A 26,398-nucleotide genomic window follows, 5' to 3' on the forward strand; every position below is an offset into this window, starting at 1 on the left:
TGTACTATACATATTGTCTTCATATTTTAACCAGATTTCTGGTTTTTTGGTGTGTACTAAAGATATTGTCCACATACCTTAACTAGATTTCTGGTTTTTTGGTGTGTACTATACATATTGTCCACATACCTTAACTAGATTTCTGGTTTTTTGGTGTGTACTATACATATTGTCCACATACCTTAACTAGATTTCTGGTTTTTTGGTGTGCACTATACATATTGTCCACATACCTTAACTAGATTTCTGGTTTTTTGGTGTGTACTATACATATTGTCCACATACTTTAACCAGATTTCTGGATTTCTGGTGTGCACTATACATATTGTCCACATACCTTAACTAGATTTCTGGTTTTTTGGTGTGTACTATACATATTGTCTACATACTTTAACCAGATTTCTGGTGTGCACTATACATATTGTCTACATACCTTAACTAGATTTCTGGTTTTTTGATGTGTACTATACATATTGTCTACATACCTTAACTAGATTTCTGTTTTTTGGTGTGTACTATACATATTGTCCACATACCTTAACTAGATTTCTGGTTTTTTGGTGTGTACTAAAGATATTGTCCACATACCTTAACTAGATTTCTGGTTTTTTGTTGTGTACTATACATATTGTCTACATACTTTAACCAGATTTCTGGATATCTGGTGTGTACTATACATATTGTCCACATACTTTAACCAGATTTCTGGATTTCTGGTGTGCACTATACATATTGTCTACATACCTTAACTAGATTTCTGGTTTTTTGATGTGTACTATACATATTGTCTACATACCTCAACTAGATTTCTGGTTTTTTTGTGTACTAAAGATATTGTCCACATACCTTAACTAGATTTCTGGTTATACATATTGTCTACATACTTTAACCAGATGTGTACTATACATATTGTCTACATACCTTAACCAGATTTCTGGTTTTCTGGTGTGTACTATACATATTGTCCACATACTTTAACCAGATTTCTGGTTTTTTTGGTACCTTAACTAGATTTCTGTTTTTTTTGGTGTGTACTATACATATTGTCCACATACCTTAACTAGATTTCTGGTTTTTTGGTGTGTACTAAAGATATTGTCCACATACCTTAACTAGATTTCTGGTTTTTTGGTGTGTACTATACATATTGTCTACATACTTTAACCAGATTTCTGGATATCTGGTGTGCACTATACATATTGTCCACATACCTTAACTAGATTTCTGGTTTTTTGGTGTGTACTATACATATTGTCCACATACTTTAACCAGATTTCTGGTGTGCACTATACATATTGTCTACATACCTTAACTAGATTTCTGGTTTTTTGATGTGTACTATACATATTGTCTACATACCTTAACTAGATTTCTGGTTTTTTGGTGTGTACTAAAGATATTGTCCACATACCTTAACTAGATTTCTGGTTTTTTGGTGTGTACTATACATATTGTCTACATACTTTAACCAGATTTCTGGATATCTGGTGTGTACTATACATATTGTCTACATACTTTAACCAGATTTCTGGATATCTGGTGTGTACTATACATATTGTCCACATACTTTAACCAGATTTCTGGTTTTTTGGTGTGTACTATACATATTGTCTACATACCTTAACTAGATTTCTGTTTTTTGGTGTGTACTATACATATTGTCCACATACCTTAACTAGATTTCTGGTTTTTTGGTGTGTACTATACATATTGTCTACATACTTTAACCAGATTTCTGGATATCTGGTGTGCACTATACATATTGTCCACATACCTTAACTAGATTTCTGGTTTTTTGGTGTGTACTATACATATTGTCCACATACTTTAACCAGATTTCTGGTGTGCACTATACATATTGTCTACATACCTTAACTAGATTTCTGGTTTTTTGGTGTGTACTATACATATTGTCCACATACTTTAACCAGATTTCTGGTGTGCACTATACATATTGTCTACATACCTTAACTAGATTTCTGGTTTTTTGATGTGTACTATACATATTGTCTACATACCTTAACTAGATTTCTGGTTTTTTGGTGTGTACTAAAGATATTGTCCACATACCTTAACTAGTTTTTTCTGGTTTTTTGATGTGTACTATACATATTGTCTACATCCCCAAACCAAATAGTGTTTTGTGTTGCTGAAAACTTTTTTTTTTTATGTGACACTGTGTTACATGTAATTGTAGTTAACACATTTATTGGTAATGATGAAGAAGTTATCTTGTATTTTATGTCCCTTACTGCACATTGGTGATTCATTGCCTTAACTCTCTTGCCATTGGCAGATAAAAGTTATGACTTTTTAGATTTACATTCAAAATTTAGTTAAATTATTTTATTATCATTGTACAGGTAGTTAATAAATCTAATTTTAATATTATACAAGTTATTAATTTTACAAAGAAATATTTAGAAAAATCCTCAATCTCTCTTTGTGTAAGAATTGTGACATTTGCATTTTAGATTTTCTTCTCTAATTTATTACAACCCATCTCAGAAGTATACAACTTAATGTACATTTCTTATTATAATATAGATATTATTCAACTAAAGTACAATTTTTATAGCATTTAATCTTATTGGAGCCATAAACTAGAAAATTAGACCTGCTTGTCATGCCCACCTGTCACATCCTCTCTCACAAATTGCTAATAGTTCTATCTGATATTTTGTATTATATTATTTATAACCAATAGAAAAATGAAAGTTTTAATATGTCAAATAATATATCTTCTTGTTTTCTGTACAATGTACTGTCTATTTTGCCTTTAATTTGAAATTTACTCCATTGGAATTGCATTTACAGTTTTAGCTGAATTTTAAAAGACTTATTGTGTAGTTAGAAAGCCAGAGAAATTATGATAGTTTTTGAAAATTGTGCACTTTAAGTGTGTTATTAATCTGGGTTCTCAGGTGTATTATTTAATTAAATAATAATTATTTAGTGTAGTTGTACCATTAGTATAAAAAATTAGGTTTAAGTATCATAGACAGTCAATGACAAAAAACAAAAGAAATCATATTTATATGCAAAAACGGCTCGTTTGGGCTGAGAAAACACTTTTACATAGAAAAGCGAACAACGTTTCGACCTTCTTCGGTCATCGTCAGGTTCACAAAGAAAGAGGTAACTGACCGGAAGCTGACCACATGTTTGAAAGGGGTTGTGTAACTGTGTGTCGAAATGTAGAGGGCGGTATTAGATGTTTGAATATATAATTTTATTTATTTTATTTTTTATTAATATAGGTATAAAGGCGTTCCTTTAAAGCGTTCCTTTCGACACACAGTTACACAACCCCTTTCAAACATGTGGTCAGCTTCCGGTCAGTTACCTCTTTCTTTGTGAACCTGACGATGATCGAAGAAGGTCGAAACGTTGTTCGCTTTTCTATGTAAAAGTGTTTTCTCAGCCCAAACGAGCCGTTTTTGCATATAAATTTTCTCAACAAGTGGGTTTCTCGTCATCACTGAAAAGAAATCATATTTCTTGTTTACATGTATGTCCTTTATAATTATAAAAGTAACAAAAATGTAAGTATCAGAAACTTGTTAGGTAAGATTAGGTAAGGTAGTGAAAAATAATTCTGATAATAATAATTCTTCATGAGGTATGCTGAGGAGCACTTCTACTCATTATGACAATGAACATGGTAATGTGAGCTGTATGTTCATCATGAGATTTACAGTTTGTGTGGTGGGTTTATTGCATAAACATGGATTAATTTTAGTGACATGGGTCTTCCTTAGATCACAGGTTAAAGGCCATGCTATCATATTTGTAGACTTACAATCAAAATGTCAATAATTTTGGTATGAAATTATAAATTATAATTCAAATTTTAATATTATACCTTTTAGTTAATTTCTTAATTGAAAAGGAACTATCATAAAGAATCTAATTTTTGTGTGCCACAAGGTATGCTGAATGCAGAATTGGTTCAGATTATTTGTTTATAAGATCCAATTATAAAATGTATAGTTTTTTTTACAAATTAGGAACTCAACTTATCAGTATTTACAAGTTTTAATGTAATAGCCCCCCTGTCTTTTCCCTTTGCTGAGATATCGCTACATTTAGTGAATCAAATACAGTGGCTCCCCACACACCTGTTTCTGTTTTGGAAATTCTCATGTTCATCTACTTTTGTCTGTGACATTAAAAAAAAAAAAAAAAAAAAAAAGTCAAAAGCTCAGAACACTTCCCTAGTGGTTTTCTGGAAATTTATGTGGAAATTCTTTCTTTCATGGTAACTTTAAAATGATAATTATTTCTGCCATTATAAGTTGTAAATCACTTGGTAAATGTGCAGCTTGTGTTACACAAGTTACTGATCAACATACCTCATGGAAAATTATTTATTTTACATAATTTGGCTTTAACTAACATAAAAAATTCTTATGTTTACATTTTAGTTAGTTTTGTAATAAAAATGTACATGAAAAATGAGAACAAAAGTAACTTACCTGGGTCTTTTTATCTGTCAATGGTTGATGTTACTTAATATTTCTTATACTAACAGTGGTACTGCACTAAATAATTTATTTAATTAAATAATAAACTAAATAACACATAATAATGTGCAAAAAACAGACAGTGTCTCTTAACTATCACAATTTTTCTGCCTTTCTAGCTATGCAAAAGTAGTTGTAAAAACTTCATCTAAGCTTGTTCATGTATTTTCCATGGAAATCAAACTTGAACTGAAAGTGAAATTGACAATTCTCGTGCATAAAACAGTGTAATACAATACATCATTTGGTATATTTGGCTTTCTGTTTGTTATAAATAATATTAAATATCGGAGAGAACTGCTGGTAATATCTGAAAGAAAGGATGTGACAGGAGGTGTCTGATTACAGTTACGACAGAAAGTGTTCGTAACAGGTGGTTGGGGCAAGAGGTGTCTGATTACAGTTACGACAGAAAGTGTTCGTAACAGGTGGTTGGGGCAAGAGGTGTCTGATTACCCAGAAAGTGTTCAGACAAGTTTTCTGATTACAGTTACGACAGCACATAACTTAAAAAAAAAAGTATCATAATTTGGTTAAAAGAAGTATAGTATATTATAAATATTATACTAACACACATCTACATAAATTTTTATGTAAATTAAACAACAAATAAACTGTTTATAAACAAATAACCAAAAATAGGAGGAGCAGAAAGTGTTCGTACAGTTCAGAACGTGAGAAAAAAAATTGATATTCTTGTAAAAATTTTGTTTAGTTTGGTGAATAAACTACATTATACCATTTCAGAACTAGACACTGGGTTCATAATTATTGAAATTTAGCCAGCAAAACATTTACTTCCGGCAATTTAGCTTCATCTCAGTCATTATCTGCTTGGTCATCATAGCAAACAGGAAACAACTGTCCAGTGATTTAAAAAACCGAATTATTGTAAAATACAAGTCTTGTATGTCTCTTTCCAGTATTGCTACACAACTTAATGTGCTGAAATCTACTGTTCAAAACATAATTGCCAAGTTTAAGCTCACAGGATCAACTGCTAACCTCCCTTGTTCTGGATGCCCCATCAAAATTCCAGAGAGAACCAAGAGAAAGGTTCTCAGAGAAGTTAGTAGGAACCTCATTTAACACGTAATGACATACAGAAACTGGTAAGGGAAACTGGGGTTGAAGTAAGCACCTCTACTGTTACGAACATGTTACCCTCTTCTGGGTTCAAAGCATGCTGTATTTGTAGAACTCCATATTTCAAGCCTGTTCATTTAGAAGCACGATTGAGGTATGCAAGAAAGCATGTAGATAAACCCTTTACCTATTGGAAGAATATTCTTTGGTCAGACGAGATTAAAATCGAGCTTTTCGGCCACAATGATGTTCGCAATATTTTCCGTAAGAAGGGGGAACGAAATCTTCCAAAGAACACCGTTCCTACAGTTAAACATGGAGGTGGCTCAATCATGCTATGGGGTTCCTTCAGCTCTTCTGGTGTAGGCAGCCTTCATTGCATCAATGAAATCATGAAAAAAGAAGAGTATGTTGATATATTAGGCATTTATATCAAGAATGATGCATGGAACTTGCGGCTTGGGTGTCGTTGGATCTTCCAACATGATAATTACCCTAAGCATACGTTGAGATATGTGCAATCCTGGTTGCAGAGGAACCATATAAGTGTTCTGGAGTGGCCATCGCAATCACTCGATCTCAACCCATTTGAAAACGTTTCGCATAAGTTGAAGACCGGGTTTCATCAGCGTCATCCGAAAAACTTTCAAGAGTTGGATACCTTCTGTAAAGAAGAGTGGAAGAAAATACCAGTCGAGTACTGTCAAACAATCATGGAGGACTATGAGGAGAGATTGCGCCAAGTAATTCACCTGAAAGGCTACACAACTGACCATTAAAGTAGACACACGAACACTTTCTGACCCTCCTATGTTTGGTTATTTGTTTATAAACAGTTTATTTGTTGTTCAATTTACATAACAATTTATGTAGATGTGTGTTAGTATAATATTTATAATATACTGTACTTTCATTATCCTAATCATGATACTTGTTAAGTTATGAGGAAAAACTACTCACAACGCAGGCGTACGAACACTTTCTGTCATAACTGTATCTATTGTATGGCTTTGTAATATGCTTTGCTTGAGTAATGATGATGCCATAATAAGTAACTTGCATTAATTTCTTACTTTTTGGAGGGGTGGTAAGTAAATTAGATAAGAGAGGATGCCTAGAGAGCAAATTTCACAATTTTCACCTTTGTGAAAGTTCTAGATTTTATTAAATATTGCATTAGTAAGAGTTTAAAAACTTGTATACTATTAAAGTATGGATTAGCAGTTACATTCTTATGTTAACATTAAGAAGGAAGTAATTTAATTAAATTTTGAATGTAACTCATTAAAACCCTGTATCGTGTTCTGAAAAAGATACCAGTGGAGAGTAGGTGAGAATATAAGAACATTAACAGCATACAAAACTATACAATACCAACAATTCAGTAGCTACATTTCACTTCATCAAGTACAATGGATATATATTAGAACAATGTGCAGAGTCACATTTGAAGAAGATAAAAATTAAAACATTTTGCTACACCCGTGTGGTTAAGAACCTTCTCAAATAATTAAAAAAAAACATATAGGAAATACCAACCAAGTCGATTGGTTAGCAGCTTCATCCCTTGTCTCCATTGTCCTGGATATTAATTTCTCTAACAGTCCTGTTCAGAATCACAGGTCTGAAGACAACATATTACTTCTCACAAAACAACATTAGGTTAGTTAGAAGATCAAGAAAAAGTGATTATAGACTACTAATTAATGCAGTAATTGTTACAGGTTTAAAAGTAGGAAAGACTTATTATTTGTATATATCACCTAAGTTACTTACAGTGAAAGAAAAGTTGTACATGTATAGTTTCTAAACTAGAGTTTGAGAGAATGGTTCTTTTTATATAAATCTATTTTTGTCACTTTATGAAACTAAATGTTTTATGTATCTCTCAACTAAAAAAGTCTTTGTGTAAATGTTACCACTGTTTGCAATATAGGAACGTTAAACAATTTGGAAGATTTGAGAGACAAAGAAGCAAACAGTATATCAGACAGTGAGAAAAAAGATTTGCCACCTACGTATAGCAAGCCACAAACAATGAGGGAGTTCTTAGCCTCAATTCCTGGATTAAGCTTGAAGGTGAGTGCTATGTTTGAAAGTTAGTGCAAAATATAAGCCTAATGCTCTATTTTTAAATAGTAATCTAAAATTGAAATATTTATTTTATAAACCAGGTATTAGATGCCATGTGTAGCATTGGTTACATTTTGAATGATTGACCTTTTCTTATTAATTCTATTAGTATTGTTTTTTTAATCCTCAATGTTTGTTTTTTATCACCTTCATTGTTTATGATTTTAGTATGGCAAGCCTATATTGAATTATTGTATTTTTTATTAATTTTGTTATTTCAGACCTGCAGATCAACAGGTAATTCTTTGTTGATTCTTTGTAATCATAGCCTTAAGAAATTATTGATTGATGGATAACAAAGACAATGTTTCAAGGAGTCTCTTTATAGGCAGGCAGATATTCTTATAATTAAAGACATTCTTTACTAGTATCTCTGTCATTATGCTAGTTGAAGAACAGAGAAAAACACAAACTGTGTATGTCTAAGGAGAGATCTAATAATAATAATTCATAGCATCTCTTTTATTGTAACATATGCTTGAACATCTATTCTTATAACTTATCAGTATGTGTGTATCCAGATAGTTTACAGTTGTGAAGAGTACATTGGAAGATAAGTTTCTAGTTGGTTTATTGATAACACTGCTCTGTGCTTACTGCTTAGTAGTAATTAAATAATCTTTTGATATATCTATTTGTGCATTTATTTTTTCAGTTTGTGTGCATACTCAATGTTGAATACTCTCTTTTGTTTTATTTAAATAGCCAAGAAAATGTTCCAACAAGAAATTAAGTACAGGTAAGTAATGTTCACATAATAAGCTAAATGAAATAATATTATTGTATTCATGGTAATTGATGTCAAGTTGATTTCTATTTTCCTCACAAATCATTATGTGATGGCATATATTTAATTTTAGATTCTGTTTAAGAATATAAAATTATGTTTGATAAGCTTATCGAATTAGTATTAAAATGAAAAGAAGTGAATCACACTTTTCACTATGATGTGTTGATGTTTGTAATCTATCTAACTAATAATCAAAGTTCAGTTCTTTTTGATAGAATAGTGGTTATAGTTTTATCTTGTTCCTATATACATGATTTGAGTGTGCTGTCCCAAAAATTCATACACAGTAGTTTTACATTTTTTCTCACCTCATTTTCTTATGAAGTTTCTGTCTCCTATCTCAGTTTTGCAAAATATGTTGTGTATGCAGTCGACATGTAAAGTACTACATGCTAAAGAATCTAATAACACAATAACAATGAGTGTCTTCATAAAAGAAAACCCAAAGAACACAGGTTATTGCTACAGTATGATGTTGTGCCAGTGTTTTTCAGATAAGAAACAAAAAATATTACACAAACTTACAGTGGCAGTGATTTCAAATGGTTTTATGCAATTTTGTTTCATGTTTCTGGTATGAATTTTAATATAATATTTTCACATAACAGTAACTCTATTACAACTATTACTCTAATATTTTTATATAACAGTAACTCTATTACAACTATTACTCTAATATTTTTATATAACAGTAACTCTTTACAACTATTACTCTAATATTTTCATTTAAATTCTATAGTAAGATAAAACTTTGTCATTTTGTTTGTTCAAAATACCACAAGAGTGCTTTTAGTGAATAAAGAAATTATTGAAGTTGGGAGTAAATTATGTTAAGTTTGTTGTGGAACTCAATGATAAACTGCAAACTCAGTTGAATTTAGGACCTGAAATATTAACACTCATTTCATGAATTTCTAATCCTTATATGCATGTACTGACCATACAAAGTAAGTAGTTTTAACAGTGGTTATTAAAGTTGGAAAGCACGTATATCATGTTCCTTCCTTAATTTTCACTGTTTATAATTTTTTTATTGATAGTTAACTGTGAATAAACAACAACAAATATGGGTTTGAATATTTAAAATTATTTTATTTGCTAAAGGTTTTGCACTTTTAAACTGGACATTAGAAATTCATTAGAGCACACTTTCCAACAGATGTTTCCATTAACAAGATATCTTCCCAAGGTTAATATTAGTTTGTTCTCAAAACTTAATAAGTTTGGTATATTATTACCAAGAGGCCATTGCCATTAACAGTTGATTTTGGACATTGGGAATTTTGCATGTATCGTGTGTAAAACAAAAACATGACTGACTCAAAGTTGACTTTCTTAACCCTCTCTATACAGCTATGGTCATTTTGACCAATCTTGCAACCACTAATGTATTAAGCCATGAAACTGTATATACAATAACTTTTAATATAGTGAGTCTAATTTCACTAAAGTTGGTTAGCTGTTAGTGAATATTTAAAGTATTTTGTACACAAAAAACCAGATTTTTTAATTAATTAATTAATTACTAAAAACTTGTCTGTGAATTTATGGAATCACAGTTTTGTAACTGTGGCGAGGTGGGTTAAGGCGTTCCACTCGTATTCTGAGGGTTGGGGGTTCGAATCCCGGTCACACCAAACACGCTTTCCCTTTCAGCTGTGGGAGCATTATAATGTGATGGTCAATCCCACTATTCATTGGTAAAAGAGTAGCCCAAGAGTTGGCAGTGGGTGGTGATGACTAGCTGCCTTCCCTCTAGTCTTACACTGCTAAATTAGGGATGGCTAGTGCAGATAGCCCTTGAATAGCTTTATGTGAAATTCAAAACAAACAAACACTGACTATTCTTGAGTGCAAGATGAATTTCATGTTAAGATTAGAAATCATTTTTCAGTATTAGAGCTTTCAGATTTCATTTGCATAGTCTTCAGAATCTCAAAAATAAATGTTAAAAGTTTTTATTTCAGTAATACTTTATACCTTGTATGTTATTTTCTTAGCCATAACCCAGTGTGGTTGGTTTGGTCTGGCCAGGAGATAAGAGAGCTTGCCTTGTAATCTCTCAATTGCAAATATGAATTTGTCTGGTGAGATGTTTGCTCTTTTAGCTGTAAGGGTTTTATATTGTGTTAGTCAATCCTGATATTCATTGGTAAAGAAGAGTGGCCAAACAGTTGCTGGTGGATGGTGATGATTATCTGCTATCCCTCTGGTCTTTTACTTATAGTTTTATGGATGACTTGTGCAAGTAGCTCTTATGCAACTTGAACCTAATATGGTTTGATCATTTTTAATGACCTTGAGACCACCACCACAACACACACAAAAAATTAATTTACCCATTTTTCTTTCTTTCTTAGAACGATTGCATATTGCAACAGAAAATTAACATTATTTATCATGAACTGTTGAGCTCACAACACCTTATATCATTTTTATTATTCTTTGAACTATGTCTAACTACTAAATGTGTATAGAAAGCTATAAGTACATGACAATCAAAACTGATCAAGTTATGGTGAAACAAAATAAGGAATTAGGTTATATGAGTACAACTTGCATTATTACCTTGCTGAGAAAATTTTTTTCATTTAATGTTTTTTCCATAAGTTTTTAATTTTTATCTTTTAGTTTCTTTTATAACATTAAATAAATAAAAGAACAACATAAAAAAAGAGTAATTTGTTACTTAGTTGTGGGTATTGTACCTTTCTTGTAGTTGAAATTTGGTACTGATACTTAGTTGGGTAGTATTAGCATTTACCGAATTTTTATTTATTTTAGATGTTCAATAAAGAACTCAAAATGTTTGATGTCCTATAACTATTACAATTTAATTAGATTTCTAGCTAAGCTGTGATTAATTTAAAACATTTCCTGTACTTGGTGAAAGTGAACTCAGTGTTAGTTACTTTGAATTTTTAGGCTGTATAATTTAAAAGCAGTCATCACATTAAACCAGCCTACTACTTAAATCAGTAAATTAATTTTTTTTTCTATTGGCTATAAGTAATGTATTAGCAAAACAGTATATGATAGAATGGTTTGTGGCATGTAGGTTTGACTTTCTGGTTTATATTTCTGTAAATCATGATGTTTAAAAGCTATGAGATTAGGTTATGTATTATCAGTATCTATACTGTAAGTTTGTAACTTGTATTCAAACTCAGAAGTTGAGATGTGGCTGGGGATATCTAAATTAAGCAGTTTGGAAATGTGAAATGATTCAGAAGAGTGTAAATTACATAGATTTAAGTATATCCTTTGGAAGCTAAGAAATGAAAAATTATATATTATTAATATTTGATGTGTTTCTGTATTTTGATGCCAATTTTATTGACATACATTGATAAGAAAGTAAATTAATTGAATTTGAAATGAAACTCTGAAGACAAAAAGATCGGTCTTTTACCTGTTTATATTGAGGGGACTAAAACATGTTTTAAATGTATGGCTAGCTGGTGAAGCCACTTAGTTTTTATGGAAAACACTACTGAAGATAAGGTGCCTATTCCTGCACTATAGTATGAATAAGAATTCTGTTGAAAATGTGTTTTAGTTGTAAATGGGAACATTTCTTTGCTTTTACTTTCTTTTAATGTATAGTGGGACTTAAATACTATTAGAAAGTTGATATCAGATCCATAAAATTGCTTTCTTGAAGAATAATTTCAAAATTTTGAAATATTTGTTGTTTTGGTTTTTTCAAGACTTCTGGCTTATCAAAACTTGTTTCTCTTTAGCTGCTCAAATTGCTCAAACTAAGAAAGGATGTATAGATGTGGAAACTCCAGACTCAATATTAGTTAACATAAACTTGAAAGCATTACTTAACAAGCATACTTTTGCAAGTCTGCCTTCACTTTACCAGTATCGTCTTGTTCAACTTCTGCCATCTGTGGATCGAGTTATTGGGTCAGATTATTCAGTTAGGTTGAGTGCTTTGGCTCTCAGCAATGAGTTCTTCGCTAGAGCTTGCCAGGACTGGCAAAAACGACTTGCAGAAGGAGAATTTACTCCTGAGAATCAGCAAAAGATGAAAATGGAGGTGGAAAAAGAAAAAGGAAAACTAGATCCTTGGAAAGTAAAAACCTAAGTTTAGCATTGTGTGTTATAGATTAACAAAAATATGTTTTGTATAAATAAAATAAGTAACTTACACTGTTATACTGTTTTAATTATGTTACCTTTGATATTTAACCACATGTTACAGGTTGTAGGAAACATTTGTGTAACGTTTACAGACTTCCTGTTACCTGATATTCATTAACCCTAATTGTTTTCATCACTCCTTTTCTAATACTGTGAAAGTTTGTTGTCTATTAGAATGATAAAGAATGAAAGAATGTGAGCCAATTTTGCTTTCTATATCATATTTTTATGCATCTTATAAAAATGTATGCAAGTCACTATGTGTTGGATATTCTCAGTGTTTATTAAGAATGGGTTGAAGTGTGCACTAGAACTGATGGATTGCTGAAATTTCTAATTAAATGCCACATGTTGAAACTAAAATTTTATTTGGAAACAAACACACACATTTGTTCTAGAGTTATCTTATATTGGTTAGAGAGAGCTAATAAGATTGTATTTTTAATAACGTATTTCCATATTATTCCTGTGGTTGGTTTTCTTTGTTATCAAAAAATCAATAAGGACCAAAATTATATGAAAGACATACCCGATTGATACCAAGACCATTCCTAAAAATACTGTGTGTGGGGTATGAGGTGTAAATGTACAGATTATAGTGTCTTGCAAGGTTTTAGTTTTATGTCTGAAACAACAAGAAAACTTGTGTACATATTTTATGTAAACCAAATATTATTTTTTCATTTGGCACTGTTTTCTGACGTTAGCAAAAATCTAACAGCTTTTTTTTTCTAAGCACAGTATATGTTTTGAATAATTATTGATGGTTGGCACCTTTGTAAATCTTTGAAACTTTACACATTTTAGAGTGAGGAGTATTTAATATTAATGAGTTTTATACTTCTACTTGCAGTTGGCACTGATAGTTTTACATTACCATAGAAGGTATAAACTAATGTCTAGTGTAACACCACTTTTGGATGTCACAGTTTACAAGTTCTGAAAGTCTTCATGTTATAAGTCAATACATTACTTAGGTTTTTATCTTGCAATTATATTTGGCTTATAGATATGTTTGTAGGAAATTCCGGTTCAAGTAAAAGTTGGTTTATGGTTGTCTTGGTTATTAGTTTGAAGCATAGTGTAATGAACTGAAGATTCACTGTTGTCTGTCAAATGTAATACATTAGTGTGCCAGGTGTAACTAAGTCTTTATTGTAAAGCTTAAACAAATTAAATAAGTGCCATTTATTCACCACAGACATACAAAACAGTTAAAAAAAATTACTTTGGGTTATAGAGAGAAAATGTAAATGATGGTTATGTTGATGGTTTAGAATTTCTGATGCTTGAGGTAGCACTAGTGCAGTCTGATGTAGATTTTCATGTCTGATTTGAGTTCACTGTATTCCATCTTGACAGTGCTAATTCTGTTACTGAATTTTATCATTTATAACTTATGTTATCTTTTGCTGTCTTAAATAGTTTTGTAACACTGATTTTCAACTTTATGTGAATGAATTTGAATTATCTGTATTTCAAACAACTTAAGTTCATAAATTTGAAAATAGACTAAGTCCAAAAGGACAGTTTTTTTACCTGTTTATTTGTCTTTCAGTATTTGTTAATTAATATTTGCATGTTAGTTTTAGTAACATCTGTTATTTTAGGCTTTACTTTTTCTTTCTTGGCTTTTCATAGTATTTTCTTTTGTAAACATTTAATCTGGCTAATATTTTTTTTTAAATAATGAATTAAAATAAAACAATGTTTACTCTAGTTTTGTTTATTTCCAGTTGAAACATTTTGAACCTGTTTGGGGCAAAAAGTAAGTATAATTAAATAGAAATTACATTTATTGCCTAAAGGTATATTTTACTAAAATCAAGCTGGTGAAGTAACTTTGTTTTTGAGCTACATTTTGTAACAGTAATGTGGGAAATTATAATTTGTTTGAATTTTCACATCAGATTTCTAAGGTTATTCATTTTATATTTTGTTAAACTGTTGAATGTATGGGAAGTCTTAGTGTTTTTTAAAATACTTTTACATTTATGTGATTCAACTTTCTAGGTACTTTATATAACTCACAAATTTGTAAGTTTAAAAATAACTGTAAAAGACAACAGTAATGTGTTGTTACATATAAATGCTTCCTGTGTTGTTGAAAGTAGCACAAGTTATTTGTTGGTTGTTAAAACAAAATGAAAATTTCTAAAAATAATTTGAGAGTGTAGTGAATATTTGTAAGTGAAATATGAGTTAGTTATTCCAGTAACTCATTTTTTTTCAGTAAGCTAAATAAATAGTTTAATGTTTGATCTTCAGAAACATTCCTGACATTACTGATCAAGGGAAATCCTCCTCTTTTCGGATGGGAACCTCTTCGCTGCTGGCATCATCGAATACAACCAGTAAACACATACCAACTATTAAAATCAAAACAGGTGTTAAAAAGAACCGTCTTGTGCCTGTCATTCTAAAGCATCGGTCAACAGGAGTAACTATCTCTAGTGGACTAACAACCCCTCTTCAGGTAAAACAAATAGTCTCTTGAGTAACCTGAATTATTAATATTTTTACCATCCCCTGTACATTTCATTTCATTACCATCAGTGTAATCTTTCTTTTTTTCTAGTTATGGAATAATTGATTATATACAGAACCCATAAGGATAGTGACTTTTGTGTTTAAAGAGTGAAAGAAGTATTATACAATAATAGGGCTTTTAAATATCTACAGGACATGGCAACATTTTATGGAAAGTGACAACTGAAAATTCTGTTCTTTATATTACTTATGTTAATGAATTTTTTTGAACTTTTCAATAGGATAAAAAGAGAAAGAAGAAGTAATTAGTGAGCTTAGGAAAGATAAATGTTCATGTTGTGTACACATGATTGTATGGAATTAAAGTAATTTGTAAATAAATCTTCCTACATTTTTCTGGATTCTCTGGTTTTGATATTTTAAACTAGCTATAGAACAGTGAAGTAAATTTGGATATCCTGTTACCTTTTCTTAAATGCAGTTAGTGGTAGTGATAGAGAGATTGTTCACAAATTTCTTCAAAAATAGTTTTGTACCCTAATATTAGATACGAACGTGAAATGAAAGTGATTTAGATTATTGTGAATAATAACACATTGATTACTAAATATTTAAATTTTGTGTTGTAAAACTTATTTTTTATTCAATGAACAAATTTATCATCATTTTAATTCAATTGCACCGATGTCTAGTAGTAAAACTAAAATCTTCCACAAAACAAAGGGCTCATGAACGAAGACAAGTGCAGTTTTAAACACTAAATGCTTTACTTACCATTTTATAAATGCTATACCACAAGGAGGTATTACCTTGCATGCACTACTTTGTAATTTACTGCACATGCCACAAGCCTTGAATGAAACTCCACTCCCCCTACACCTGTCAGTGTGAATTGTGCCAGTCTGTCATGTAATCATCATTATACCATTGCCCTCCACCAGTATGAGGGTGATACATCTTTTATGCACAGTCATCCCTTAAGAACTAGTGTGTGACAATAGACTTCTTCTCTCCTGCTTCTTTTCAAACATTGTTTTTCATTAGATTTTCTAAGACTTTTAGAGTTTATTGTTTTAACCTTTTGTTACTGTTCACTGTGTAGTCTTCTTTTTTTTAATGTTCTTTATTACGTGAAAGACTAATACTAAATTTTAAACTTATTAATTTGAACTTTATTTGAATTACCTTCAATTTGATTTTCTTTTAATTGACTTTGTACTTTTATAACACATGTCTGATTGACCTTTGCTGTTATTTAATCCACCATAAGGGTTTTGTCCAGTACTTTTCAAGGTGATCATTAGACCCATGCATCATCGCTGTCCATTGCTTATTTTCTAACTAATAATAATAATAACTGTTTTCTAAATATTTTACAGAAGTGGACAACCATGACATTAGTTTTGTTGATTATGGATTTGTGCTTCCACATTTTGAACACTTGATGTTTTAAACAATCCTTCACAAGAGTCATCCAATGGTATTACTGCTGCTCTCACATTTTGAACACTTCTTGATGGTTTAAACAATCCTTCACAAGAGTCGTCCAATGATATTACTGCTGCTCCAATGTTTAGAACACAACACTTCTTGAAGTTTTAAACAATCCTTCACAAGAGTCGTCCAATGATATTACTGCTGCTCCCAAGTTTTGAACACTTGTTGATGTTTTAAACAATCCTTCACAAGAGTCATCCCATGATATTACTGCTGCTCCCACGTTTTGAACACTTGATGTTTTAAACAATCCTTCACAAGAGTCATCCAATGGTATTACTGCTGCTCCCAAGTTTTGAACACTTCTTGATGTTTTAAACAATCCTTCACGAGAGTCTCTTTCATTTGATGTTTTAAACAATCCTTCACAAGAGTCATGGTATTACTGCTGCTCCCATGTTTTGAACACTTCTTGATGTTTCAAACAATCCTTCACAAGAGTCATTCAATAGTATTACTGCCGCTCCCACATTTTGAACACTTCTTGATGTTTCAAACAATCCTTCACGAGTGTCTCTTTCATTTCCTGCACAAAGTTTTTTTTTTGGGAGGAGGTGGTACTTTTCATGCGAGTATCATTCTATTTCAGTGTGTACCCACACATGTCATCTTCAGTGGATTTTGGTCTCTCATCTTCAGAAATGTACTGTCTTCTTTTCACCTATTGAGATTGTGGTGTTTCACTCAGTTTCATGTATTTTTGTAGAACATTTTTTGTGTGTTCATATATGTTCCACCATGAATAAATCACTTTGTTGTGCCTACCTCTTATTAAGATAATGCTGTTAAATCTTAAGACTCCTTCATTATGCTAACTTCACTTTTAAGAAACGTATTTATTTTGATTTTCTATATATTGTTTAGTTTCAGTATTCATATATACTATAACATTCTAAATGTTTCCTATTATAACACCACCACTAGAAACTGGGTTTTGATACCCATGGTGAGCAGAGCATAGATAGTTCCTTGTGTAGCTTTGCACTTAATTTCAAACAAACCAAACAAGATTTTTTCTTGCATACAGTTTCACGTTTATCCTTAAGTTCTTGATGTGTTTTAAAAATGTTTTCATCAGACTAAGAAATATTTTTTATATACTCGTCCAAGACCATTCACATAATCTTTTTTGAATAACTGATACACATACTTCTCTCAGTTGTTCAAGAAATTTGCCTGTATTGAAAATCAAACAAATCTTTTCACAAATTTGGCCTTTTAGTGTGAATCCATAATTTAAGTATTTTGTAGGTTATAACATTAATACAAGATGCTTTCTACCTGATGAAAGTTTTATAACATTTGAACATCTTGAAAGCTTATTATTTCCAAGCAAGGTTTCTATACCACTTGTATTTGTTTCTCCTCTACCTTTTTCTAATGTCAAGTATTTTATCTTTATTCTTATTATTAGGTGGTTTTGTGCTTTTGTTGGTTTTCTAAGCTTTCTTGTTGTTGACCAAAATGTGTTAGGGGTATCTAAATTATTGTTCATCATTTGTTTTCTGTTGTTATTACTAGTTCTTTTGATCACACTTACTTTTGTGGGCTTCATCTGTTTCTTTGTATACTATAGTCAACCTAATGAGTTAACATTCTGAAATCTTCATTGTTCTCTACATATATTTTTGTTTGTTTTTCATTTTCTAAGTTATTTGTAATTCTAACATTCTACTTACCATGTATTTTATTAAATATTGACTTGGTGCTTTACAAAATGCTTTATTTATTGTATTAACAGCATTAGTCGTATTGTTATTTAGAATAATTCCACATAACTCCACTTGATAATTTTAAACATACTTTCAGTGTTTCTCCCAATGTTTATGTCATTTGCTTTAAAGAGTAATGTTTAGCTTAAATGCAGAATTAAAATTTATATTTAGAACAAAGTGACACCTCCTACAGAAGTGACAAATGGACCATCACCCCTCAAAAGGCCAACGAAGATGGCTTCCGAAACAGAAGCTTCACCGATCAAAAAACAGAAAACCTGTATTCTTCCAATTGCTCCCAAACCAACAGGTGAGTATCATTGCAAAAATAAAGTAACCTTGACTAATGAAAATTGAATGCAGTGCTTGTGCTTGTTGAACTCTGTGTTTGAGGGTATTTTACCAAAATTAAATCTAAATTAATGAAAGGAATGGACTTCTCTGATAATGGAAAAAAAAGCTCTTACGAAGTTTAGAAAAAACAGCGCTAAAGTGATGTTGGAGTTTGTAGCTTTTTTTTAGCCAGTTTGAAAAAAAAAACCGAGAATGTGGTTTGTTGTTGTTAGCACAATAATTCTGAGATAGATTAGTTCTTCATGTGTTTTGACATTCTAACCAGTTTGTAGCAGTCACGAGAAGGTGATGTCATATGGTGAGCATTGTGGTTCTTAGGTAGATTAGCTTGTCATTTGTTTCGACATTTGTGTGGATTATAGGGTTTTTATAATTTTATTATAAAAATGGTTATTCCATTTATTAGAAGTTACTAGAAAAAGTTTAAAACAGTTTTAAAGTTATGGACATTTGCTCGTTTTTAGGTTCAGATACACCTTAATATTTTGGAAATGTTAAAGCATGTACATTGGGGGATAATTATTTAGACTGGGAAAGGAAACTAAAGTTTGTTGTTTTTATTTAGTGAGGGTTTACTTCTCTTATTTCACCTCTTTCTCAGTATTTCCTTTTGTAATTCACTTATGTGCTTCGTAGTTTGTTAGTACTATCAAATACTTGTTTCAAAAGTAATGTAGTAGTGATAGTGTGTTCAGTTGATGAGAACTGACTGTTGGTAGGATTTCTTAAAACTGTTGTTCTAGAAGCTAAAATTTGTTAGATAATTTTTATCTTGGATAATGTATAAAGATTTTGTACTTCAGGTTTTGCTAACCATGTATTTAAGGTGATTTTGGACATGTATCTTTTCATTGAATACCAGGGAATGAAATTTTAATGTCATGACATGTTTTTGTGGGTAACTGTTACTGTTGTTTTAGTATGGTGTTATCTTACATTATGGATGGTATTTTGGTAGCATCACTCTATGCATCTTTATAAATGAAGTTTTCTTTTGTCTGGGGGAAGAGGAATTTAAATGTAAATTATGTTTACTTAGTGTTTACAAATGTCGATAACATTGCATTTACTGTGAGGGTTAATTTTGATCAATTGTAATCTCTTTTAGCCACGCTAATTAGTATTCCAAGTGAAGAACTCGCTGTATCTGCCTCTCAGGCTGTCTTTGTCACCACGCTTTCATGTAAAGAAGAAAATTCTCAGTCTGTAAGTCAGAGATTTTGTTTTTGCTTATTTCAGTTGAACAGTAGTATATCAAATTTAGATGCTGAATTTTCAACTTAATTCAGTTCACAATGTTATAGTGCTGAAAGTACTTTCTTAAGTACACCTATTTCTGTCTACAACACATGAATAACAGATTGAAAGCTCAAAATATCTCCTACATGGTTTTCTAAGTCTGCACAAAGAGTACTTACATGGACAACTTTTTTTTCATGGTAGGTTCCAAGTGGTAAGACATTATTGAGGTAAAAAAAACATATTTTTTTAGACTCAAATATAACTTGGTTACTAAGTCTAATAAATTATAGTGAAATTCTGTGGTACTGACATAGTAATTTTTATTTTTTCATTATTTTAAACCTAAACAAAATTATGTTGTTTTACATCTTTCACATGTAACATTTGATAAGGCTTAGCAACTTATGGCAAACATTAAATGAACATGAAGTTTATAATTAGAAGACATAACTGCTTTCTGTACTTCATTTACTGTTTAATACAAAATACTGGTCCAATACAACACAGCCATGGCATGGCCAGGTGGTTTGGGCACTTGACTTGTAATCCAAAGGTGTAGGGTTCAAATTCTCATCACACCAAACATGTCTGCTTTTTCAGCCATGGGATCATTATAAAGTAATGGTCAAATCCACTATTTGTAGGTAAAAGAATAGCCCAAGGATTGGCAATGGGTAGTGATGATGAGCTGCTTTCTGCTAATTTTACACTGCTAAAGTAGGGACAGTTAGTGCAGATAGCCCACATGTAGGTTTGCATGAAATTCAAAACAAACAAACAAACACAGTCAAGACAGGTCACTTTGTAAATGTCAGTTTTATAGTTTTATATTATTTGATATGGTAACATCAGTGCATATATGTTGCATCATTCAACTCATGTGATGATAATTAGACATTGCTGAAAGGGTTAATAAGATAAAAATAATACATTTTATACATGTATAATGTTATGAGATTTAAGCTATTTATACTAAACGTTTGTGGTTTCATGTTATAATTCTTTGTAATTCCAGAATGAAAAAAAGTGTAATTTTATCAATATCCTATTTTTGTATATTGGTTAGGAGATTAGCTGATTTAATTATACCCAAATAGAAATACAGCAGTGAAAATCACAGATAAAATACAATGATTTTTCCTTAAAAATGTTTGATAATTATTTATAGGATGTTAGGTAGTTATAGAAATTTTACACATGAAATTTAAAAATTTTCTGATGCATAAATGTATTTTTAACTTATAATCAAAATTACTTTGCATGTTGGAGAGTCAAAATTTGAAAGTAAAAAAATGCATGAGCAAATAAATGGTGAAAAAAATGTGAAACTTAATTTAAAAATTTGATACTTGTGTGTGAATGCATTGTAATGTTAACTCATAATGCCCAGAATTTCATGAAGATACCTGTACATTTTAAAAAGTTATAGAATAATTGCTGTAAGGTTACTTTGTGGAACACAGGCTGAATGGAATTCACCCACACCATAAAAGAGTTGAGTATTTTTGCTTCCATTGGCTGTTCTGAGCTCAAAGTGATTCTAATGTTATGATTAATTTTCTATTAAAGAAAAGTGTTTTTAGAAAATTTCTTTTGTGTAATCTCTGAAATCTTATAAATAAATATCAAACTTTATTTTTCAACACAACTTTATATTTTATCTGCCCTAATTCTATACCCATTAAGTCAATTTAACCAACCTCATAATCACCAAAATTATATGAAATAAATTTAAGTTATCTTTTCTTATTTCTGGAATGCTTGCAAACTGTAACATAAAACTACAGTTGTTTATTCTAAATAGTTTAAAGCTCATAATGTTATACAGTCATGTGAAAAAGTTAGGACACCCTATGAAAGCCTGTGTATTTTTGTAACATTTTTGGTATATAGATATTTAATCTCAATTTTAACAATACTGAGAGATTATAGGAATATAACTAAACAATTAAAACTGAAGAAAAGACTTTTCAAAATCTTCAGTAAATGTAATGCTACAAGAATGCATATTCTATCAGAGGAAAAAGTCAGGACACCCTACCCCTTATAGCTAGTGTTTCTCCCTTTGGCTGAAATAACTGCAGTGAGATGCTTTTTGTAGCCATCTACCAGTCTCTGACATCAGTCTGAAGAAAGTTTGCCCCACTCCTCAATGCAGAATTCTGTCAGCTGTGAGATGTTTGAGGGGTTTCTTGCATGTACAGCCTGTTTCAAGTCATCCCACAGCATCTCAATTTGATTAAGATCTGGGCTTTGACTCGGGCCATTTCAGGACTCCCCATTTCTTAGTTTTCAGCCAGTCCTTGGTGGATTTACTGGTATGTTTTAGGTCATTGTCATGTTGCAGGATCCAGTTTTGCTTCAGCTTTAATTTTCGTACAGATAGTCTCACATGATCCTCAAGCACCTTCTGATACACAGTAGAATTCATGGTGGATTCTATGATTGTGAGCTGTCCAGGTCCTGCTGCAGCAAAGCATCCCTAAACCATGACACTTCCACCTCCATGCTTCACAGTTGGTATGAGGTTCTTTTCCTGGAATGCTGTACTTGGTTTACACCGAACATGTCCTCTGTTCTGGTGTCCAAATAATTCAATTTTGGACTCATTTGTCCAAAAAACATTATTCCAGAAGTCGTGGTTTTTGTCTACATTCTCTCTGGCAAACTTCAGTCTGGCCTTGATGTTTCTCTTAGAGAGCAAAGGTTTCTTCCTTGCACACCTCCCATGCAAGTTTAACTTGTGCAGTCTCTTTCTGATTGTAGAGGCATGCACTTTCACATCAACAGTAGCCAGAGCCTGCTGTAGGGCCCGCGATGAGATTTTAGGGTGTTTGGAGACCTCTTTTAGCTTCTTGTGGTCTGCTCTAGGGGCGAACTTACTTGGACAACCAGACCTGGGCATGTTGGCAGTTGTTTTGAAAGCCCTCCACCTGTTGACTATTTTCTAGACAGTGGAATGGCTGATTTCAAAATCTTTTGGGATCTTACCAGAGTCATAAGCTGCTACAATTTTCTTTCTGAAGGCCTCAGACAACTCTTTTGCTCTCACCATGGTACTCACTCTCACTTCAACAGTCAGGAACACACCAAACTAAATGTCTGAAGTATAAATAGGGCAAGCCTCATTCAAAATGCTGAGTAACGATCTTCTAATCATGTGCACCTGGTGTGATACACCTGTGTGTGAGTTGAACCATTTTAAGTGGGAATAAATGTGGGGGTGTCCTAACTTTTTCACATGACAGTAGCTATTGCCTGTTGAACTGTGATTAACTAATAATCCCACCACACAAGCTGTAAATTGCTTGGTTAATGTGTATTTCATGTTACTGTATTGAATTATGGAATGCAAAAGCTAATTGTGAGCATACCTTGTGAAGAATTATTTTTTCATTATCTTACCTAATGTAACCTTATCTAACCCAGTAAGTTTTTGATATATATGTTTTCATTACTTCTACACTAATAAATAATGAATACATATGAACAACAAGAAATATGATACCTACCTGGGTTGGTTTTGTTTTTTTTGCTGTCAATTGTTAAAGAAACTTAAGATTACTTTTTTATACTAATGGTACAACTGCATTAAATAAGTTACAATCATTTAAACCACTTAAGAATTGAGAATAATAATGTGGACAAAGTAAACAACGTCCTGCAACTTTCATAATTTTTCTGGCTTTCTAACTATGCAATAATAGCTTTTAAAAATTCAAGTACATTTGTCAATTCAATTCTGATGAAAAAACTTTCAAACTAGAGGTGAAATAGACAGACCACTGACTATAAAACAACAAGATATGTCATTTGGTAGATCAAAACGTTTCTTTCTATTGGTTACATATAAAATATCAGTGAGAACTACCAGCAGTTAGTAAAAGAGAGGATGTGACAGGTATTTTATAATTTATGGCTCTGTAAACAAACAAGATTGAAGATATAAAAATTATACTTTGCCTGAATAATCTGTTATAATGAGTAATGTACGTTAAATTACATACTTCTGAGAGGGGTCATAAATAAATTAGAGAAGAACAAACACCTGGAGAACAAATGTCACAATTCTCATTACTAGGAGAGATAGAGGATTTTTTAATATTTCTTAATAAAATTAAGGATGTAAAACTTGTATAATATTAAAGTTCAATTCCACAGTTACCTTTTGATGCTAGGTTTTTTGTATTTAATTATAATAATGCAGTTTAATCAATTTTTGAATGTAACTCTAAAACATCATGACATGTGCTGTGACTTACATAAGAGGATTAATATGTTAATATTCACTGTTTTCTTTCACTAAGACTTTTGTATAATTGATTATCTTGAATACATAGCTGATGATGTTACAGTTCAGCCTCTTCTATTTTGTTTAAAATTTATTGTATCTAATAATGGATCAAAACTAATATCTTAGATCAGCTCTCTTGGTACCTCTTATATCTTGAGTAACTTCCCGTAGTCCCTGTTACTGTGATTACTAGTGTTTAACTTTCTTTTGTGTGTGTTCTTGGGTAGCAAAACAACATTGCCTATCTCTGTGTCTACTGAAGGGAATCAAACCCTTGATATTAGTATTGTATGTCTGTAGACTTGCCACTGTTCCAATGTGCAGCTACCGTGTTTGATAGATAATTTTATAAAGATTACTTACTTTTGAAATAATTCGTTGTTTTGAATCGGGGATATACTAAATGTCATGATGCAAACATTGTTTTTGTTATTTCTTATTTGTAGTTCTATAATTTACTTCATTATCCATAGCAGTGCAAAACTGTGTTGTTTTTTATGATCTCAAGGCATAGCTTTCTTAGTTGTAAGGTTGGTAAAACAACAAGTAATGCAGCATAATTTGAAAATGTTTCAATATTATCAGTATTATTGCAATATAAACCCTAAAACTTTGGTTGTTGGTTTTTTAATGTCTATTGATATTTTTTAGCTAATATGAAAATATATATTATTTCATACATACATGTCTTGCAGTTATTGTTATATACAATTCTGTAAAAAACAGTTCTGAAGATTTCTTTAGTATCCAGGAAAATCTCTTAATTACTAGCATGTAAGTTTAGTAAGTTTAATTAAAGATAATTTTAGTTACTGTAATTGGAGATGTGTACCAGTCACTTTAAGGAGAGGGATGATTTGTTCATTTAAAACATGTTATTTAAGTTAGGGAAAGAGGTCATATTTCTTAAATATTCACTTAGTTATGTTTTATGGAACATATATATATATATACTGATAACTATAATTGTGAAGGAATATTTTGTCCTTCAATTGGGGAATAATTAAGCTAATTTAAGTGAAGGAATAATTTAGTCAGTTTAATTCTATATAACTCATTAACAATTTTGCTGTGGACTTAGTGTAATATACATGAGTTTGTCTACACTTTTACACTATAACTTTTGATACAGCATGTGTATCTTCACAAAATTTGGTAGGCTTTTAGTAACAATTACAAGTATTTTGTATACAAAAAATCAGATTTTTTAATGAAATATTTTTACTAAAGATTTGTTTGTGAAAATAGAGTCTGTTTTGTTACTAGTCCAAGTGATATGATTTCATATTATGATTAAGAAAACTTCTTTGTCCTAGAAACTTCCAGTATTATTTGCATAATCTCTAAAACCTCCTAAAGACATTTCAAATGTTTGTTTTCAGTAAGACTTTATATATTTATGGTATTTTCTATACTCTAACCATGTGGGGTCTGTCATTTGACCAACCTTGTAATCATCATAAAAAATTAGGGAGTAAATATAAATTTTATTCTTTTCATGCTAGAATGACTATATATTATAACACAAAAATACAAATGTTTAGTCTAAGTAGCTTAAGTCTGATGCTATATATTTACATATGTATTAATTATTTGTTATTATATTGACCTTCCAGTAACATTTACATAACTTGCATTGACAGGATACATGTGTACTCATGTAATGTATTCAATAATATAAAACGGACCTTTAAGGCTTCCCTGTCGTGGCTGTGTTTTCATGGACTAGTATTTTGTAATAAATAGTCACATTTCAATTATTATACATTATAATGTATATAGATTATTACTATTTAGAAATAGATTATTAAAATTAATTTTCATAAGATAAAGAACAACATATCAAGAAGTAAAACAAACAATTATATCTTAGCTATGATTTTTGTACTTGGTTGTTGCTGGACATAGGTTGCTTAGCATTTTAAAATTTTTCACATGAAGGATATTCAACATAATTTTATTTAGGTTTTATATATGTATACAGTTGAATAACCAATATTTTGGTTAATAATTAGTTACTAAGCTTAATAATTTAAAGTGTAATTCTATAGTATCAATATAGTTACTTAAATGTATTTAAATTTAAAAAAAAATGAAACTTCAAGCAGACTAAAGACAC

At 31.0% G+C, this 26,398-nt stretch overlaps 1 protein-coding gene across 5 annotated transcripts in view; it reads left to right on the top strand.

Annotated features, from left to right (window-relative positions):
- The window catches only part of LOC143239228 (uncharacterized), a 58,589-nt gene that overhangs the window by 20,991 nt on the left and 11,200 nt on the right, over positions 1 to 26,398 (top strand). For all 5 annotated transcript variants that reach the window (XM_076480129.1, XM_076480128.1, XM_076480126.1 and 2 more), the window contains 7 exons: positions 7,549 to 7,691; positions 8,451 to 8,484; positions 12,279 to 12,619; positions 14,424 to 14,455; positions 14,956 to 15,163; positions 18,561 to 18,699; positions 19,852 to 19,949. In XM_076480129.1, coding sequence (XP_076336244.1) covers positions 7,549 to 7,691; positions 8,451 to 8,484; positions 12,279 to 12,619; positions 14,424 to 14,455; positions 14,956 to 15,163; positions 18,561 to 18,699; positions 19,852 to 19,949 — 995 coding nt within the window. The remainder of the gene's footprint in view (positions 1 to 7,548; positions 7,692 to 8,450; positions 8,485 to 12,278; positions 12,620 to 14,423; positions 14,456 to 14,955; positions 15,164 to 18,560; positions 18,700 to 19,851; positions 19,950 to 26,398) is intronic.

This window comes from Tachypleus tridentatus, chromosome 13, assembly GCF_004210375.1.
Source record: "Tachypleus tridentatus isolate NWPU-2018 chromosome 13, ASM421037v1, whole genome shotgun sequence".
NCBI classification, from domain to species: Eukaryota; Metazoa; Arthropoda; class Merostomata; order Xiphosura; family Limulidae; genus Tachypleus; species Tachypleus tridentatus.